At 35.1% G+C, this 20,576-nt stretch overlaps 2 protein-coding genes across 2 annotated transcripts in view; one reads left to right on the top strand and one right to left on the bottom strand.

Annotated features, from left to right (window-relative positions):
- LOC117124052 (large neutral amino acids transporter small subunit 4-like) overlaps positions 1 to 15,916 on the top strand; it is an 18,546-nt gene extending 2,630 nt beyond the window's left edge. Inside the window, exons 3-11 of the mRNA XM_033270178.1 lie at positions 845 to 891; positions 4,228 to 4,304; positions 4,697 to 4,789; positions 7,728 to 7,956; positions 9,464 to 9,667; positions 9,854 to 10,041; positions 12,823 to 12,896; positions 14,436 to 14,559; positions 15,147 to 15,916. Coding sequence (XP_033126069.1) covers positions 845 to 891; positions 4,228 to 4,304; positions 4,697 to 4,789; positions 7,728 to 7,956; positions 9,464 to 9,667; positions 9,854 to 10,041; positions 12,823 to 12,896; positions 14,436 to 14,559; positions 15,147 to 15,329 — 1,219 coding nt within the window. The 3' untranslated portion in view covers positions 15,330 to 15,916. The remainder of the gene's footprint in view (positions 1 to 844; positions 892 to 4,227; positions 4,305 to 4,696; positions 4,790 to 7,727; positions 7,957 to 9,463; positions 9,668 to 9,853; positions 10,042 to 12,822; positions 12,897 to 14,435; positions 14,560 to 15,146) is intronic.
- Positions 15,917 to 16,457: 541 nt separating this feature from the next.
- On the bottom strand, positions 16,458 to 20,556 carry LOC117124067 (mediator of RNA polymerase II transcription subunit 10-like). The gene is made up of 4 exons (XM_033270197.1): positions 20,397 to 20,556; positions 19,644 to 19,727; positions 18,249 to 18,351; positions 16,458 to 17,367 (listed from the first exon to the last, which is right to left on the bottom strand). The coding sequence occupies exons 1-4, from the start codon at positions 20,516 to 20,518 to the stop codon at positions 17,287 to 17,289; spliced, it is 390 nt and encodes a 129-aa protein (XP_033126088.1). The 5' UTR covers positions 20,519 to 20,556; the 3' UTR covers positions 16,458 to 17,286.
- Positions 20,557 to 20,576: the final 20 nt, after the last annotated feature.

Raw genomic sequence — 20,576 nt, 5'->3', positions numbered from 1 at the left:
TATATATATATATATATATATATATATATACATATACATATATATATATATATATATATATATATATATATATATTAAATTATGACAATAAGGCATGTAGACTGTTGAACACTGTATTTATTTTCGAAAGAAATTTTCGGATTTGAAGAACACACGTGGATTTACAATGATATATATAACAATCACATTGGAGCGTTCTATTAGATGGATGTAGCATGAATAGATTAATAGATTAATGTGTTTTTATATGGATTAGAATCCTATTTGAAATACACGAAAAACAAAGAAAAAGAAACCCCTATTGTTAATGGTCAAAATTGACAAGATTGGTTTACGAAGTAACACATGCAGTAGGCCTATACTGATATTCAATCACGGATTAAGGGGAGAAAATACTGGGTTACTGCTCAAAATGTGTCAAGCTTTAAAGTTAAATGATTTTTTCTTATTTTTAGAGTGCTGTAGATGCTGTGATACAATAACAAAAAAGGGTCCCTTTAATAGGGGTTATTTGACCATTTGGTACACTCAGAAAGTGTCAAAAGATATATTGATCCTTATTTCACGGAAAAGTGTCCCCATAATAGGGGTGTCTAAAAGGAGGAGTTCTGCTGTATATAGGCTATATAATAGGCCTAAATATATTAGGCCTACATTATATGTATATATATATAGGCCTATATATATATATATATGTATATATATATATATATATACATATATATATATATATTATGTCTTTTACACGGTATCGATATGTTAAAAGCGCATAAAACGTCTAGTTTAAGCGATACCAAGTTGAACTATTATCATATAATATTAATATTTTGTTTATCAATTTCAGCGTTATGTTCGCTACAACGTTTTTAATGTACGGCTTTTCAAGTCAAGGTACGTCATTTGGACACACAATTTTAATGTCAATTGTATGAAAATTGAAGTTATACAAGTCCGAACAAACTTTTCACATCGAATATGATCGTTGTTGGGAATTAAACTTTAAATACATTATACTAGGCGTCCTTGCACACTATTTAGACTGTATTACTTACAGCCATTGAAAGATGGATAGTTTCGGAATATATACATTTTCAACTGGAATACAAGTTTCAACGAGTGGAGCTGGAAGATGCTTGCCTTCGAATACCAGGGTTCATTTTTTTTTCTAGATTGGTTTATAGAGCATCATCTTCAGAAATAATTAAGATAAAATAGGAAAAGATAGTCATCATCATAACCATGTGCGTATTGTAACATAGGCACTTGAGATTAACTCATTAGAAATTCACTAGGCCTATAATAAAATAGAAAACACTCACAGGTCTACAGATAAGCTATTAAGATCTCAACGCATAGAATGCGGTTGGTAATATACCGTACTTAAAGGGATTTTCAGTAGACGTGCCTGAGTGTCTATTAATCTTGGTACTCGTAACAGATACTTATAAAAACCGTATCATTTAAAAAATGCTCGCGCACACGTATATGCCTTAACAATAGAGAGAGGCTATGGGCACACTTTGTTTTGACTACGGTAGCAATATTGCCAATAATATTACTAATTAATTAAATTTAATCTCCAGACCAGCCCGCTGTTCTCCATTTCTTTTTCGAAATACTGTACTGGGTCTTCCTCTGTTGAATCGGATATTTTTTCCTACTCAAAATCATCCAGCTCCGCCATAAATGACGCAATACGACATGAATTATTAAAAATTATTGTAATTAACTCCTCCTGTGGACTGGCCTGCATTTTATTAATTTTTGAAATAGAAAAATTATTGAGTATCCAATTTCATTTTAGTTTGGTAGGTCTTTGTTGCCATAGCAACCATATAGCCGATGAATATATCAACGAATTGTGATATCTTTTAAAGGGGCCATCCTTTATGGTTTTTTTTGCGTAGGCCTACATCGCATTCTAATAATGAGAGCAATCTGCGTCACAATAATAATAGAAACATCAGGATTATTACATCCTCATCGTCGTTAAAAGATGCGAACTCGCTATAAAAACCTTTCTAGAGTGTCGAACTCTAGAACAGAACAACTAACCAATCAGAAAAAGGCCAGGAATATGCGCTTGTCCCACATACACACGTGATGTCTTACAAACGCGCGTGTTTACGTACTTTTACGCTGTCGTTTGCGGGACATTAGCAACAATATCCAGGAGGACTATTTAGTGCACCGGTCTATAACGCGTGGAGTACGTACATCTATAGTCATGGGCCTGAACGAACCATCGTAATGGTGTTATGAAACACCGTAGCTCCCACCTTACTGCAATTCAGTGTTGCTTTTTAAAAGACCACATAATTCCTCTAGTGTAAGTTTCAAAAATTGTTGGAAAACCAATGCGATTTTGACATTTTGCATTTTAAAACTATTTAACTAGATTTACAAATCATAAATTGAATGCCTTAAGCTATTATATTGGTAATGATGCTATCTCTAATGTTGGACAGGTAAATATCTTGGTATTACATTTAGGGTACTTTTGACGTGGAATGTCCATATTGATAATACATGTATATCTAAAAAGGCTTCCCTACTTCTGGGTTTGTCAGAATGATTGCCAGCTCTAGAAACCCTGTTATAATCCTCAAACTAAATAATGCTATTGTCCGTCCTGTTTTCGAATATGGTATTCCTGCTTGACTATAATAGGCCCTAACCGAGGTTATCTCCTGAAACATGAAAAACATCAACAACGCATGTTCAGAGCATGTTTTTCTTTTTAGATTGATGCCCCATTTAGAGTTAAACCTGGTAGTCTATCCTATGCCCAGCGTTGTAAACCTTTGGGACCGTACTTTACGAACTAATGCCTGTAAATATTTTGTTTTTAATAATTTTCCACGGGCATGGGATAGCCTACAGTATAACCAATAATATTAGAAATACCTTTGATTAACCTAGTACATTCAATGAATCTCTTAAAAGTAATAATAATAACAATAATAGGCCTAATAATAATAATAATAATAATACAAATACATAATTTTAATTGAGCAAATATAGGCCTACTTTATCATAGATTTTCATAGGTATTTAGGCCTATGTATTATATTTAATGTATCGTTGTTTGTAAGGGAAACCACTTGATAGTAGATTCAGTTCGGTTTTGGTTTTCCTCTCTCTTTTAATGTTTTTTATGAGCCAACTTTTGTTTGGGTTTATATTACTGTTTTAATATATTGTATATTGTGATAAATGAAATAAATTACATTACACGTGTTCTGTCTAAGCTCCTTTTAGATATCGAAACATTAATTTAACAATGATGTAAGGCTGGACAGTTATTTAGCATCATTGAAGGCCTGCCTGATGAATGGTAGACCTACTAAATATAAATTCAATATTTGAAATTGATTGTTCAAAGTTTAATTTATCAATTACACAGATATAGGCCTACCTTACGAATGCTGCATTCTGTGTTGACACAGCTCTTGAAAAAAAAAAATCAATATTTACATTGCATGAGTTGTCAACTGAAGTTAAAATAAAATTTTCCTTGCCAAACAGACGCGACATAATACAGGTCTTGCAGTGGAGAGGGATTAGTTAGGATGCGTGCCTTCCAATCCCAGGGTCCTGGGTTCAATTCCTGTCACGGTACAGGATTTTTCACACGACCAAAATTCAAATCTTCAGATGAGTATAAACAGTTTAAGACGGTAGAGCAATTTGTGTATATTTTGCTGTGTAATAGCGTGTTTCCATCTTGTTACTTAAATTACTGTTGAATGTGTAAAGAATATATAATAAAACAACCTTATTGCCTGCACAACATTATTTTTCGGATACTGAGCTTACGTAATTGAGAGCAGTGTCCCATGCCAGTGGGGGAAGGGATAACAAAATATAATACATTTCTGTAGTCTAAAAATGCCCGTCATTTTCCTGTCATCTAGAGGTACATATTCTTAACATTCTCACAATATAAATTTTTACTTGTGTTTGGATCATCAAAAAAGGGAAAAACATGTAATATTGGCCTAATTGTTGGATCCGGATGATTATGGTCTCGACTGAAGTTGGTAAATATGTTTAACCGTTTTTAATATGTGACGTATAATAATAGGGATCGGCTTAAAAACTTTAAAATTTATGACGTATAATAATAACCGTATTGGTTATTGTTTTCTTAAGGTTGTACGAACCCCTTCCCTCCTATTGAGGACAATTATTTTAATTTACAAGAGTGTTTTTATGTATTTAAAGAGACACCCTTCTGGATATTTCCTGCCACCGCTATACAAGGTTTCATTGGCGCACCTGTCCTTGTCAGCCTATTTGAGGTACAGTAGGAATTTACATTTATCTACTTGTCTTTGATTATTAAAAGGGCTTATCCTATAATATCGTTGAGACTAAACATATTTAATAGGCTTAAACATAATTAATAGACATGACATACAGTTGCTACATTACTTTTTAAATTTTTTTTATTTAATACCATATTTCAAGAGGGTGACCCATCCAGTATTGCTGATCATTAGGGGCCTCAAACAAGACAAGAAGTAAAGAAAAACAAGAATCACTTAATTACAGACAAATTGATAAAATTCAGATATTATAGATAATTTGAACAGTATTTAAAAAATTACTCGATTATTAGGGACATGGGAGGTACGCCTGATACTCAGGATTGTGTTTGCCTCTTTAATCGTTTATTTCCTGAATTTTGCAGGTTGCTAATCTGTTTCCCAATCTTCGACATACTATTATATCTTTATTAAATGGTGCATGTATGATGTCCACTGTAGTCTACCTTATCGTTCAGGTAAGCACATTGCAGTATTTCTCATCCTGTCATCCAGGCTGCCCTCAATGTGCCCTGTTGTATGCCATGATGTGCCTATATATGGTAATGATGTTATGTCATCATGACCATTAGGCAGGGCTTTAGATTGTAATGTTTGTCAGTCCCAGCTTGCCATTTCTTTTCTTTTAGACGTTTAACTCCTTACATATCCAACAGCAAATATCCCTTAACACGATGGGATGATGTTTTATAAACTCTAAATAGGAAACTGGAGTTGAAATATACTTTTTGTGCCAGTGGCGTAAACGCCCCGTTAGATCTGCGGGGGGTTTTCTGGGGCCAATTCTTATTCCATGGGCCCCGGAAGGTTACGGGGCCCTCTTCATCTAGCAATCTACTATAGTCTATAGTTTTTCAAAAACTAAGAGGGCCGGCCGGAGGCATTATTTTTCCCCATACAGTTGCGGCAAAAATTATGGGGAAAAATAATGCGGCCCGGAGCCCTACCTACTACGACCCAGTATTATACAATAGAACTTTGTTCAGTTAACGCCTGTGTGCTTTGTGGGGCCAAGTCAAGTTCCAGTCCAAGAGACCAGGAGAGGCCACGGGTTCACCTGTTACTACTACCCAGCACTCTAATACGACGCTTTTGACAATACTGTACATATTTCTTTTAATTTTCAGAAATGTATATGGGGCCCCGGCAGGTTGCATCCCCATCAACCATAGAATAAAGAATTAAATACATGATTACCCGTCTTTGTAGGCCTATTATTAAACACATGTAAAAACATTATACATAATATGTTAAAATCGATTAAAAGAATGTATATAGGCCCAGGCCTACTAATATTTCGGATATTTGGATTAAAAAAGCCTCATCGTCGATTGTACCATACAAATATTATAGGGAAAGTAAGGTTTGTCCGTCTGTGAATTTTTATAGAGTTAATAGTCTATTTTTTAATGTTGGAATGTTACCTTATAGAATATAACCAGGGAAAATCTGGGTATGGGCAATAAGATGTCCAAAGCACCCGGAGTGGGGTGCTATCTCCCGTGCTCCCTGGATCCGCCCCCTGATGACGATTTAATGAATGATTGTTTAATGCTTTAGGCCTATAATGGAAAAACTTCATTGGAACTTAGATCAAATCATTCATGATTAAACATGAGCAAGCCAGTGAAATGGAAGTATATGGAAATGATGATTTATGCATAGACCTAATAATAAGTTCACCCAAATATTTAAATAAAATGTGCGTGAAAAATATTAGTGTGCATGCAAAATATTGTGTGTGCAAAATATTAGCTGTAACAAAACCTATGCAAGAGAGTGAAGTACACGTACGGAACCTAAAACGACGATTTATGCATAGACCTATAATAAGTTGCACCCTAATATTTAAATAAAAATTGTGTGTGCAAAATATTTGTTGATTGGGCTAGGCCTATATGGTGTTTTTTCAGCCATAACAATTATCTCTAAAGAGATTACCCACTCCGGTGACTTCGTTAAGAGGAAATAGGCCTACTTCACTGACATACAAGGGGCCCCAAAATGTTTTTTCCCAATGACTCGTCGTTACGCCACCAGTGGTGGCGCCAGTGGGGTGGGGGGGGGGGGGTATAAGAGACAGGGGGGGGGCTGCCCCACAATTCACAATTCGTTGGGGAGAAAAAAAAATTATATGTATTTACTACATATTAGTAGACTCTAAAATCGATTAAATAAGCCTTTGAAACCCCTAAACTGTCAACATTTTCGGGGGCGAAACCTTTTAATCGAAGCTCGACCACGCCCACTTTGCTTTCGTCAAGGAAATCTGACCCCTCGTCGAGGCATCGGCACCCCCCCCCGTCGGGGACCTGGTCCCCTCGTCGGGCAAATCCTGGTGCCACCTCTCGCCACTGTGTATCGCCAGTGCCCAAGTGCCGTACTTCACCGGACAGTAATGTCAGCAAGAGAATACAGAGTTATTGTTAGATAGAGCTCAACCTTAAGCCATGGCTTATTACATTTAGACCTAATTATTTGCATTTTCCTGTCTTCGTTTTAATTTGACAGTGATCTTAGCAACAATATTGACTTAAACAATAGGAATAAACAGGAAGACAATGGCAGGAACACTGTGTCAAGGATGTACAACACTGAACAACTACAGATTCCACAAAGGGTCATTAACCTTTGCCTTACATAGGAATTTCGCTTCAGATATCATATTAAAACGCAATAAACCTATTTTTATACCTTACCGTATTTGATTTAAATATACATAAACCCTGTTGTGATTACCATTACTAGTCTGTGACACACACACACATACACACACACACACACACACACACATATATATATACTGTCTCTTATACACATCTAGATGTGTATAAGAGACAGGGTTGCATCCCCATCAACCANNNGAAATAGGTTGTTTTTTTAGCGCATTCCACTGAAAATAGCGGAAATGTTGTTGTTGCTTAGAGAGTACCCCAGGTGTGCTTTTAACTAAGTTGCATAATCGCCTGAGATTCCTGATATACAAACCATCGGTGTACGAACAGTAACCTTTTTTGACGTTCTTAAATTCCCATAACATATAGTTATGGTAATAATTATGACGATGCCTCAATGCTAACATTTTGATTTACTTTGCATGGTTGTAATTTTCTGATAACAATGTTTATATCAATGTACTTGGGTGTTACCATGCCAGCCGTGTAGGCCTATGCCTAGTCTTCTCGATGTTGAACAATATGCTTATACGCCATTTTAAGCCTTATGTGTAAATTTAATGATTTTTGAGTAACAAATTTATTATATAATGGCAATAACAACAATCAGCGGCGAACGGTACTCCAAATTCTGAATAAAATATGACGAGGCCTATGTCACGAAAGACAACCAATAGTTTCCAGTTTTAATATTAAATAAATTAAATTCCAACTCTCACAGAAACTCTCAGAAGCTGGCATTGCCTTTCAGCACCAGATGTTTGTAATACTCGGTGTGTATACTATTCTTTCGCTGGGAAATACGTTTTTTATAGTCCCAGCTGAAAAGGTGGAAATGATGATGGAGGAGGATGATTCGAAAACTACAAAGCAGAGTGTCCTGTACCCCATTGCAGCCGTTAGTCCTCGAATTGGTTATCGGTTACATGAGCATTATCTTAGTAGTGAATGTGAGTATTTGTGTTTATTATGAAATTTTCTCTTCTGTTTCGTTTTTCGTATTTATACGACGACGACATTGATGATGATAATAATAAAGATGATGATGATAATGAGATAGTATAATACATACTCCAAGTATCGAAATGCACGCCATCGTGTCGGGATTAAATATTTCGACATTAATTATGTCATCATCAGGAATGAAAAATTACCGGTATCCATATTTGCATATTTGATTATATTTCTATCTATTTATCTTATCTATCTTATCTATCTATCTATCTATCTATCTATTATCTATCTATCTATCTATCTATCTATCTATCTATCTATCTATCTATCTATCTATCTATCTATCTATCTATCTATCTATCTATATCTATCTATCTATCTATCTATCTATCTATCTATCTATCTATCTATCTATCTATCTATCTATCTATCTATCTATCTATCTATCTATCTATCTATCTATATATATATATATATATATGTATATATAGGTATATATATATATACATATATACATATATAGGTATATATATAAACATATATGTCGAATATATATATATATATAATATGTATATATAAGCCTATGTATGTGTGTATGTATATTGCCTATATGCTTTCTAACCATTTATTATGCAATGAGGATGAACCATTCATATTTTCCCAATTTCCTCTTTAATGTGTATACCGTATAATTTTAGTCTTTCTGAGATAATATGTTAAATAATGGCAATGAAGACATGACACTATCAATAATATGTAATTTGAATAACAATTAAGTTTATATTATTATAATAATGTTTATATAATAAAAATAATCAGAATTGACATGTAATTCTAGTGCTTGGAAGTCCACAAAATTCAGCTTGATAATTTGGAATAAATGCGAGAACAAACAATTAGATCTATTCGTATTTGGCGCTTGTATTTTGTGACGACAGGTAATAAAATGTGATTCTTCCACGTTACCGTATATTATCTCCTCCACGTTTATCAAATATGATGTCCCGCCTCACGAAATCAAGATCGAATGATAACGAAATATGATTATATTACGAGGTTTGCTTTGCAGCTTAATTGCTAGAATATATGTAATCGATTGGTTGTTGGGCGACAATGTTTTCGCATTTAACGTCCCCTCACCATACACCAGTACCACCGGGCCGCGTAGCTGGTGGAGACGAAACGACTGGTGGCGACAAGGAGGATGGCAGTAGAATACGCCAAAAGTTAATTATACTGTACTGCGGAATTTCCACTTGTGCTCTACATCATGGGTCATTCAAGCATGCGTTATGTGTCTACGCCCTGCATCACAGCCAATCACAGTTCGTCGAAATCAGGATGTTATTTCACTGAAGGATGTATGCTGTCTCCAAATTAATTATGGCCGCAGCCGATAAAAGATTGATTTAAAACTTACGATTCTCCACCGAGTATGACATAGAAATTAGTTTAATAATACCGCTACACAATTTTGACATAATGCTTTCATATAATTTTTAGCTGTTATCGGTGGCCTGGATGACTATAAGAAACTGTCACGTTCGGACTATAATCAAAATGCAGAGAGCTTTTGGAAGTATTTGAAAACGCCGATGTGTCTGTTGACAGTCCTCTGGTCAACTGTGCTGGTGTTTCGTGAATACTATTTTCTGGGGACGTTGAACCCTTTTCTGGGTTACCTGGCTAATAGAAATGAAGCGACAGGTAAATTCTTTATGATGATAATAAGTTTGATGATCTTAAGGGTGATAATGATGGTGATAATATTGATGATGGTGGTTGATGATGATGAGAGTGATAATGATGATGATGATGACGAGGGTAGTAATGATGTTGATACCGCGACTATTAAAGCAACAACATTACGGTATTAAGCTTCATTGTCCACAGTGAATCACTATACGACATTGTTTGGGTATATATCGTTTGGGATTGTGTTGGTGTCACCGCTTGTTGGAGTTGTTTTGGATGGTGGAAAAGAAACGCCACTCCAGCGATCAATTCTGGCCCTCATGATCACAACAGTATCGTCAGTACTCTATTCAATTACGGTGCTTATTCCGAATCTTAATGTTCAGGTATCTATACATTACTTATCATTAATTTACAAAAAATTTCAAATATATTGTATTTGTTTGCTATTTTATTATTCAGGGCAGATCCAGGGAAAACTGTGTGAGGACAATGCGACGTGCGTATCACCGAATAGGGTTATGGTGGTGTTTGAGATTTTTGTTTAGACTTTTCTTGACCATAGACACTGGTACATTACATGGAATTAAATTAAATTTAGCTTGTTTTTTTTTTTTGTTTTTTTTTGTTTTTTTTGAGTACGTGGCTTCCTCTAGGCTTGGAAAAAAATATTTTAGTTCTCCTATCATGTTAATTTACTCATTTTCTGTTTTGAACGAACGCACGAACGGAAATATATCTCTAGCTAGAAACTATTTTAAAATTTTGGCCCAAAATCCAATCCAAAATCTCGCAAGGGTCATTGAAATCTCAAACGCCTCAACTAGCCTCTTGCAGCAGTATTTCAGAAATGTTAATATAATATATGCGTATGACGTCAGCTACATATTTAACATTTCTATTCATTCAAGTAGGAACGTTAATTTTGATTATCTTGCGTTTCTGCGATTGTGTCAGTAATAACTACATTTCCACGTTATTTGATTATTATCAAACAGTTGCGCACAAAAAACCATCTGAATGTTATTCCATCTTATATGAGGATAAGCGATTTGTTACCAGCCTTGATGACGTCAATCGTAATCGCTAACCGTACAGCTGTAAAAGATTACCTTGAAATCGACCGTGTATTTGACTCTAGCGCTTATGACATTGTATGAATTGATCGTCATCCATGTCATACAATGCACAAGATTACATATCCCCGGACTGATGATTTGGGGCACATCAAGGTAAACGCGTTGGTGTTATAGGAAACGCAATAGACAGCAGTACATGGAATACGCCTTTTCCACAAATCGGTAGACATTTTGAATGTTTACTATACCTCCATGGTTGAAGTTATGACAAAAAAACCCAAGTCAGTGGTGCGTAACCAACAAAAATAAGATAGGCCTAAGCTTTGAGGCTAAACTCTTGACCAGGTTATTTAAAAATTCATAACTTCATAACGGACTGTCGTATTACATTAGTTGTTCTGGAAAATGTCACTTAAGAGACTATTCTACACCACTGATGACCGAAAATGGCAGTCAGACTTATAGAGAATATAATTTTTTTCATATTGAAAAAATTTGGGTAGAGGGAGGGGCGGCTGGTACTCCCCCCCCCCGGCTGGTACTTCCCCCACCCTTGCATAAGTAATAGGCCTATGTTAGCGATAAAAATGCGATAGTTTAAACAGAAAAATGTCGAACTCTCGTTTTAAAATCTATGCCTACGGTTGTTAAATCTATTTGAGCCGATTGCATGATGTTACTCGAAAATATGCAGCGTTTCATATCTTGTGATATTTGGTTACTTGTCGTTCATGTTAGAAATAATCGTTTTCATTGTGGGCATTCGTTATGTGACGCATATCTTAAGTACAGTAATCATGGCAATATTGTCGGCGTTGTTATTAAACCTTAGTAGCTGAAACATAATATGCAAGCGTGAGGAGACAATATTACATTTGGTTTCTGAGAATCTCTTCTTTCTAAAAAAAAATTGTTAAAATAATAAATAATGAGAGATTTCCAGATCTGTGAAAGCAGATTACGTACTTTACCACAAAATCATACGGTCAGTATGATAAACCCAAGAAAGGCGGAGAAATAAACCTAAACCTAATCGCAGCTCCCCCTCCCCCTTTGTACACACTGTTTGTTCTCGATAGCCATTAAAAATTCTTTACTTGGATTATTCAAAATGAATAGGGCCTGCTTCTAAAATACTTAAATACGCATCAGCACACGTTATACATATAGTCCTAAGCTACTATAATTATAGCACAAGTTAAGCCTAAACGTGATTTTTAAAAATCTTAAATCCATAAATCGCAGGCCAGGTCTTTTTAAAAAACATAAATGTGATTTTGTATGGTTCAGTTTGGTTTTTATCTTTTTTGCAAGCTTTTATAAAGTTTGTTTAAAAATAATAATGATGATGACGATGGTGATATATAATATTAATAATATTAAAAAGTGAAGAAACTGTGCTAAAGGCGAAAAGAAAGGTGTGATTTGTTGATCATAATGAGTATAGTATAGTTAAATCTTAGTAAGCAATAGTTAAGCCTAACGATTGTCCTAGATATAAATAGATCCTGGTAAAATATAATGAGAGACGTGTTGGTGCTTGAAAGGGGGTTGTGAAATCACGGCTTTGAAGTATGTAAAGTACATACCCAAAGACAATGTTTTTTTTAAGCTTTATTTTCTATGGTACATCTCACGTATTAATAAGATCTCCATAATTGCCGAAAATCTCTGATAAAAGATCGTGAGAAATTTGTTGGCGCTACATTTTGATTAAATGGTAATATGATGATGATGAATTTTACTAAAAGTGTCATTTCTGGCCATCTAGTGGTACTATTTCCTCAGATTTTCGCTCCTCACCCCTTGGGTCTGAGGTGGGTGTCGACTCACGAAATGTCCCTCTGGACCCCAACGGGGTCCTACACACCTCGCACAACGCCCCCCCCCCTCCTTTCAAAATCCTGGCTACGTCCTTGCACAGGCGTACGCACACACTTGACGCACACTATGTGACACTCACCCCATACCTCACATCAAGCGTGTGCTTTTAGTGATTCGTACGGTATTATGTCTTCATTTCAGTACAAGCGTACGTCATGTAGGCTCCATGCTTTCCAAATAATGCATTGTTTATTTCTTCTTCAGTTAATCACCTTTGTACTCGTCACAATTAATAGAGGATTTGTACATGCTGTTATATCGTCGTTCATTGCAATTGTGTAAGTGCCTGATCTTTTTCAATAAAATAAATTCCAATGTAGGAAACTTGAGGTGTAGGCTAAGTATATTCTTATAAAAATGTCTAAATACTAAATACTAGTACTGTATCATCTCATGTCGAACACAATATGATGAATAATGTTTAATACTTCTATGTCAATTGCAATTTATAAATTATATTAAATTGTTTTCGTTTCAAGATTATGTTTAAGGCAGCGGTGTAGCGAGGGGTTGATGGCCCTCAGACGGAGCCCCAGTGCAAAATAATTGGCGGGCCCTAAATGGCACCTGAACGGACGCAGAGACAGAGCCTTGGTGGGATCTACTTAGGCAAAACTCTTAATGCTCATACATTCTGAAATTGCTTAAAACAGATACGCATTATAACGAGTATAAATATTTATAAAATATTCGAAAACATATTCAACGATATTGAGAACAATATGTAGTCAAAAAGTCATACTGTATACCTATAGGACTATTTCATCGTTTAGGGGCATATTGGGAATTTCATGAATCTGAAAAAGTCTAATATTGACAACAATAGAACAACCAATGACCTGATTCCAGTCAAGTATAACGTAGGCCTATTCATGAAGTGAGCCTATGGATGATGACGTGATTCCAAAACGTGCACAATATAGTTGAACCAACAAACAAAAACGTGCATGCCGATATTTTAATTGCTTTAGAAATATGCTTTCAAAAAGTATTTTAGTGCATCGTACCGTGGTACGAAGCAATTATGTAAGGGAATAACCATGATTGTATTCAACAGATACGAAGCTGCACCAGTGGCGGCTTTTGGATATGATTTATGGAGGGTTGGGGGGGGGGGCGCTAAGATGTCCGACTGGGGGCTAAGTATTTATGGGTGTAACTATAGCGCGCAGCGTTATCTGAGGGCCGAAGGCCGAGCCAGGGGAGGGTATGGGAGGTGTATTTCCTCATTCCAACGGGATTTTTTTAAAACATTGGGACTGCTATGGCCGGAAATGGCTGGGATGGGAAAACTAGGCCTATCTTTTTTTTTTTTTTTTTTTGGTCCGACTGCCTGACTAGCTTTGGCCGATGGGGGTGGCCTTGCTGTCCCCCACCCCACCCCGCCTCTCTCCCCGCCCCCACTGGCGCCGCCACTGAGCTGCTCATGGCATTTTTTTTTTGTTGTAAAAAGTAATCTTGTAGTGTTTGATGGCAGTCATAGGTAAATTGTAATGAACATAATATATAATTATGACCTCTGAAACGTAATGTTACCGTACTGAGGGGAAATTTTAAGTAGGAATTTTTTAAGTTATACTTTTAGATATATATGCCTATAACCAAAAGCCCCGGGTCCCAGTGCTTTGCACAAGCTACAATGCCCATCTACGCCACTGGTTTGAGGGTTTGTGTTTTTAAAGAACTTTGCCGTTAGGGAAATTATGCTAATACTTTTATGGCTTACTGCTGTATCATAATCGTAAGCCACAAATATTTACCAACGATAAACCAACTGACAGAGATCAATATAATGTATCAACCATTTCATTCTATAGCTTTCCCAAACAACACTTTGGCAAGTTTTACGGACTTGTGTATCTAAGTTCGGGTATTTCAACATTTCTTCAAACGCCATTACTTCGTCTATCTCAGAGTTCACCAGATGGAAACCCCCAACTGGTAAGGACATTCCCCCATGTTACTACATTTTCCTCTCTATTTACACGTGTACACCAATCAATAGCAAAATAATGTGAATGAATAGTTAATATGATGTTCACATTAATTTTATTGCTGCTTTTAAAACACGTTTTAGTGGATAACCCACCACTAAAACGCACTGTTTTTGTTCCTATTAATGACATTACTCCATTGTGTTTTCCGATTACCAAAGGAAATCCCCTATCACTCCAAACCACTTTCCAAGCATATTAACTAATCTACCAATATATTTAATGGAATTACAGTATATTAAATAATACAATATAATAATTACATTTTATTATTTAATATAGTTAAATTAAATTATAAATGAAACATAATTACAAAAAAAAGTATTTCTGGTCCAACTTGTGGATGATTTATATGTTTACGTTCATATTACTGTAATTTTATTGTTGCTTTTAAGACACTGTGCCTGGTATCACTACGACACAGACCAGATATAGTGTCTGTGAATAAAAGTACGATTTTTTAGAGTATGAGTAATTTTTATTTTTATAATAATGTGTGTGGAATTAATGAATTTGTCTTTTACATTTTTCTAGGTTCATATAATCCTTCTCGTGGTGACCTTACTTGGGCATTTTCTACCACTTTACGTCTGGATTTACTGTAAGCGCGAACTGGAAAAGAAACGTAAAGAAAAATCAAACACCACCACAAACATGATGTACATTAAACTACAGCCAGATTCGAATTACTCCATTGTCAAACAAACTGATATCTAATTTAAAAGAATGTGCAATTATGTAATAATATATTTATAAAAGGAATACATTACAGTATTATATTCTATATGTTATGTGCATAGAAATGTTGCCGATTATGGATTGATATTTTTTTTTTACTGTCAGTGGAGTTCAATCATGTTTGTATGTGAAGTATTTAAATACTGAATACTACAAAGTATGAAAACTTTGTATGGAGATGATTAAAAAGCAGATATCTTCAGACAAAGTTTCACAAGCTTCTTAACTGATTTTCACTTGTCATATCCTTCAATGTGCCATTAATGAAAATTATTATTCTACTTTCTCCAAAAAAAAATGCTACACTGTATACGTTCAATGAACATTATCAGAATTAAAAAATTACATCTTTATATATTGTTTTAAAGTAAAGTAACATTTATTCATTTCTCATTCAAACATAATAATTCAAATATACAGAGACTTTTGAAAAACTTTTAAACTATATATAATAACAGTATAAGTGAACAAAAGTCATCAAGGTTCAAATGAAAGTTTTCCACAGAAACTATATAGCTTGTATAAAGTGGAACCGAAATTCAAATATATAACATTCAGTTTAATTTCCGGTAGTAAACGGAAAAATAATATTAGGTATATATAAACGTAAGCCATGATTGTTTTTTTTTAAGTTTTTCTTAAAAGTATTTACATTTGGATTTTGTAAATCTGAATGAAATGATATCTACGCCCAACAAAAGAAATACTGTACAAAAACTGGTATTATAAAGATGCTTATGTTTGGGTCTAACATGGCTAGCTTCTGTTTCTAGTGTTATATGAATTGTGTTGGGTCGTGATCAATCCCTAGTATAGATTGGAGGCGGTAGTCATTAAGTTTAATAAGTTCATACATAATGATTCCAATTTGATAGTTATGAATATCGTTGATTTTTAATATGTTATATTTGTGATAAAAACAAGAAACAGAATCAGACCAAGTGATGGCACGAATTGCTCTGAGTCTTTGGAGTTCTTAAAGGTAGGTGGGATAAGTACAACGCCATGCTGTGCAAACATTAATCCAAAATGACAGTAATGACAGTATACATTATCAACTTATACTGGATTACATATTTAATCATATTCTACATAACAGAAACAATGTTACGTTGTTTCTTTATTCTATGTAAAACTACAGTACATTTGTTTAACATATATATACAGTTACTATAATATACAATATAGGATCATCGTGTGAAAATTGGATTTAAATCAAGATTATATCACCCTTTAGAGGTTATCAGGGCCTTTTCAACACTGTGGGTATTCACATATACAATACTATTAAGTACTGAATAACCATGACTACAGTGTAGCAAAGACCTCTCAAGCATACACCTACACTTATCGGTGTATAGAAAAGTAAGTGCATAGCAGCATACACCTACACTTCTAGGTGTATAGAAATATAGTTGCATAGCAGCATAGGCACATGTTGAAGGCCCTTTAATCCCTGGGGGTTCACCTAGGCATACAGTAGCCTTTGTTAGCTCATATTTAAATATAATTGAACAAATTATAAAGATATTATTGGTGTGTGTCTGTGTGATGCAATAATATACATGCCCTTGCCCTAACATACATGCAAACTAAAACAGTTTAGAAATAAATATGGCAATATAATTAACACTTGGGAGATTGTATTTTATTGGTCTTGTGTCAGCGCAATAAGATATCTTGGCAATTGTTCTCTTTGACTACTGACATTCGGCAACCCTAATCAGAAAAATTATGCAAGTCGTACCACGGAAAAATTTTTTCAGCTGGACCTGCTGCAAAGCTGGGATGCTTACACCTCAAGCATACAGAAGCCACCAGCTTATCATCTACTCAAAGCAAAGGAACAGAAGCTTGGTTGTACCATACAACACTCTTTCTGCCTATGCCCTTTTCTTGTATGGCAGCATTAAATATTTCCTGGCTTCCTGTGAACTTAACCACGAATATCTTTGTATTTATCCATTTCATCGGGAAACATCTTGCTTAGTTCCAATATGAGAACAGATTTGAATTTCTGAATGTGAAAAAAAAAAAAATTATTTGTTAACAAATGGTTGAGTCAACTGGCTAAAACTGACCATACTGCGCTCTTGGTATGCTCAAATTTAATTTTGAGGTGGAATTAATACATAGGGTGTCTTTGTTTGCATGACAACTGCAGTGGTAGTGCAAGTAGGAGAAGGCCCGGAGCCAGAGTCTCCCATTTAGAGAGAGCTGTGCCCCTACGGTCTGAAGAGCTCAACACAATTTGTCTCCGGTCAGGCATATCTTGGTGCCACCACTGGATAACCTATGATACAGGTTATCTATGACATAATGTCATGCAGTCATACACATAAGTTCTCGTTTTGCTTTGACATGGTTTGACATAATGCAGTACTAGGGTCAAAATTGAGATTCAAGATTAAAGATTTCTTTTATTTGTCATGTTTACAACATCATAAAACAAATGAAATTCATTTTTCAAAGAAAGATGATGAAAAATATATAAAATTTCAAAACAGTATTGCCATAAATGAAAGCTACAAAACAATGTTACAATTCTTTGAACAAATTAATTTGGAGTGAAGATAAACTTGAACTATAATACAGTATTTGGAATTTGAAAAACGAATCAATTACAAATTACAATTATTAAATACTTTAAAATACATACAAAATAAAAATCAGGGGGAATATCAAGATAAAACAGTACAGTATTATTACATTAGACATTATCTTATGAAGCTCTGATTAGATAGGTTTATTGCACTAGGGAGGAAAGAAGTTCTGAGACATTATGTAGTTTGTTTTTATGTGACTCATACTGTAGCTTCTTAATGTAATAATATGTATGAGGTTAACTTAGATTATTCATTTTAATGATTGTTAATTATATACTGATAGCTTATTTACCCTCATTGTGTCTATCTTGCCTTTCACCTGCTCATTCTTCACCATTGCCTTCTCCATGCAATCCTTGGTGTATAATTGTGGATTCTTTCCTTGATCTATATATCTGATGATGAACAATGATACATAAATGTATTATAAGCCTGCAGGGGAGTGGGGGGTTGAAAGAACCTCTTCCCCCTTTTCAAAAAATGCCCTTTTAAATCATTACTAAAAAGTAACATTTGCATAAAAGTTTTGAAATTAACTCAAAGTATTTGAAATTCTGCATTTTTATTGCCATTTCTGGACGTCTGAGATGTTATATCTTTAAAATTTAACTCAACTCAACCAACACCCACGAATACAGCTATTGATTATTATTTCAGCACGACCACTAATATCAAATTCAGGGGAAGACCAAGAACTACTTTATCGATCACCTTACATAATGACCTCACAAAACTGAACAACCTCAGCCAGTCAACATCTCCGTGTCACACATCATTCAAGAACACAGCAAAAAGCAGATCAGTCTGGAAAGAACTTATCAGAAACATAAGCAGAGCAGCCGAGGCGGAGATGTTGAATTGACTTCTCAGCAAAACGGCAATATCATCAAATCATCATGGTGGGGTGGAGGTCGATGTGGACTCAAAGTGCCCTTTTGTGAAAAATTATAAACGCAACGCGCCCCCCCCCCTTTAAAAATCCTGCCTATGGGCTTGCATTATAAATTAATAATAATTAAAATTTAGAATACTAAAACTACATTCATCTAACTAAAAAAAAATACAGTCTAGTTTACTATTTAATATTAATATTTGAATACCCAGGTATAAATATATTCATACCTTAGTAGAAAAGTACTACTACAGTACTCAAGTATGCAAATACTTAATGTAGTGATTTGTCATTGACTGAAATATTACTGGATAACTTGTTACTTGTTTTGTTAGCTGTCCTATGTCTTGAGGACATCAGCCCTTCATTGACTGATATCAATTGACATACACTGTTTTTACAGAGAGAGAACAGCAAATTCTTTGCTATAATGATTTGTATCTTTATTTTCAGCATAATGCATATTTATTTATTTAAATATTATTATTATTATTATTATTATTATTATTATTATTGTTATTATTATTATTATTATTATTATTACTGTTGTTGTTTCTCTGGAAAATGATATGATTGACAGTCTGAGCGTACATGGTTTGATGCCCTCCAAGCTGTTGTTCAGCAGCCTTTGAACAAGCGATTAGGATTGATGCCAACATGTTCATTCAACATCTTCAAAACATCTTCCAGATATATAGTAATTGGCTACTATTCTGCTCAATTGATTGATGCCCAATCTACAATTGCCAGCTTAACAGAAGAAAGAATCCATGTTTTTTGTTTTTTTTTACTTACTCAAATACTTCCATGGGTACTTGGACATCTTGTACTTGGCTTTTGAGTTTGTCTAGCTCTTGTAAACCTGTTACCATTACATGGCTGAAGAAAAACACATTATCAAAAGATCAGATTGTATGACTGAATATCATGATACAGTATATGCACACAACATGAAAAAAATTAATGATGTGTCTAGAGTTACGGTACAAAACGCGATTTCAGTAAATGATAAAGAAGTTTAGGGTTGGCAACGGCTATCCTATGAACACTCACCATTATACCAAGATAGGTACAAATACTATATTCCTTTGCCACGTTGAAAAATTTAACTTAACGTAGGCTAGATCCTGTTTTTGATAAATTGATGTGCTACTACATTAAGGGCCTACTAGGTCTGGGCCTAGCCTAGTCTAGAAGCACATCAATTTATCAAATTAAAACAGGATCTACGTATGTTCGGAATAGTCAGGGACATGCTAGCTGCTAGGCATGTCTCATACAGTGGCCAGTCATACAGCAGTGACCTTGGTGACTAGGCCTAACCCATGCTACTAGCTTTTACTAGGCCTAGCCTAGCTACGGCCTAGGCTAAGCCGGCCTGTACTAGGCCTATTCTAGCTAGGGGCTCTGTACGGCCTAGTAGTAGTAGGCTACCCACCCTGGTACAGTGGTAGCCACCCACCCTAGTAGCCTACCTAGCTAGGGGCCTAGGCCTATATTATTATATTTAGACCGGCCAAGGCCTAAGGTACATTTCAATTGACCTACAGTTTCTGATTAAGTGTGTTTTGTCCTTGAGGTGGGAAATCTGCGACTATTATGCCAAGTTGGCGAGTATTCTCGATAAATCTCTCAAGACTTTCCGACAAAACATCAAACTTTTCTGCCATTTTCCTCTTTTACCGCCCTCAACGGTAAAAATATATATAATGACGTAAGGACGTAGCA

This window comes from Anneissia japonica, unplaced genomic scaffold (assembly GCF_011630105.1).
Source record: "Anneissia japonica isolate Jap-2015-1 unplaced genomic scaffold, ASM1163010v1 scaffold522_len1101056_cov227, whole genome shotgun sequence".
Lineage (NCBI taxonomy): Eukaryota > Metazoa > Echinodermata > Crinoidea > Comatulida > Comatulidae > Anneissia > Anneissia japonica.
Note: the sequence above shows the minus strand (reverse complement) of the source record. Positions and strands in the feature narration are given on the sequence as shown.

What these genes read in the sequence shown, in the direction of transcription:
- LOC117124067 (XM_033270197.1), bottom strand. Translation starts at nt 20,518, where the DNA reads ATGGCAGAAAAGTTTGATGTTTTGTCGGAAAGTCTTGAGAGATTTATC. An exon ending in GTACCCATGGAAGTATTTGA is followed by an intron (nt 18,352 to 19,643) that starts GTAAGTAAAAAA and finishes GTTCATCATCAG; the next exon opens with ATATATAGATCAAGGAAAGA. An exon ending in GCAAGATAGACACAATGAGG is followed by an intron (nt 17,368 to 18,248) that starts GTAAATAAGCTA and finishes TTTCACATTCAG; the next exon opens with AAATTCAAATCTGTTCTCAT.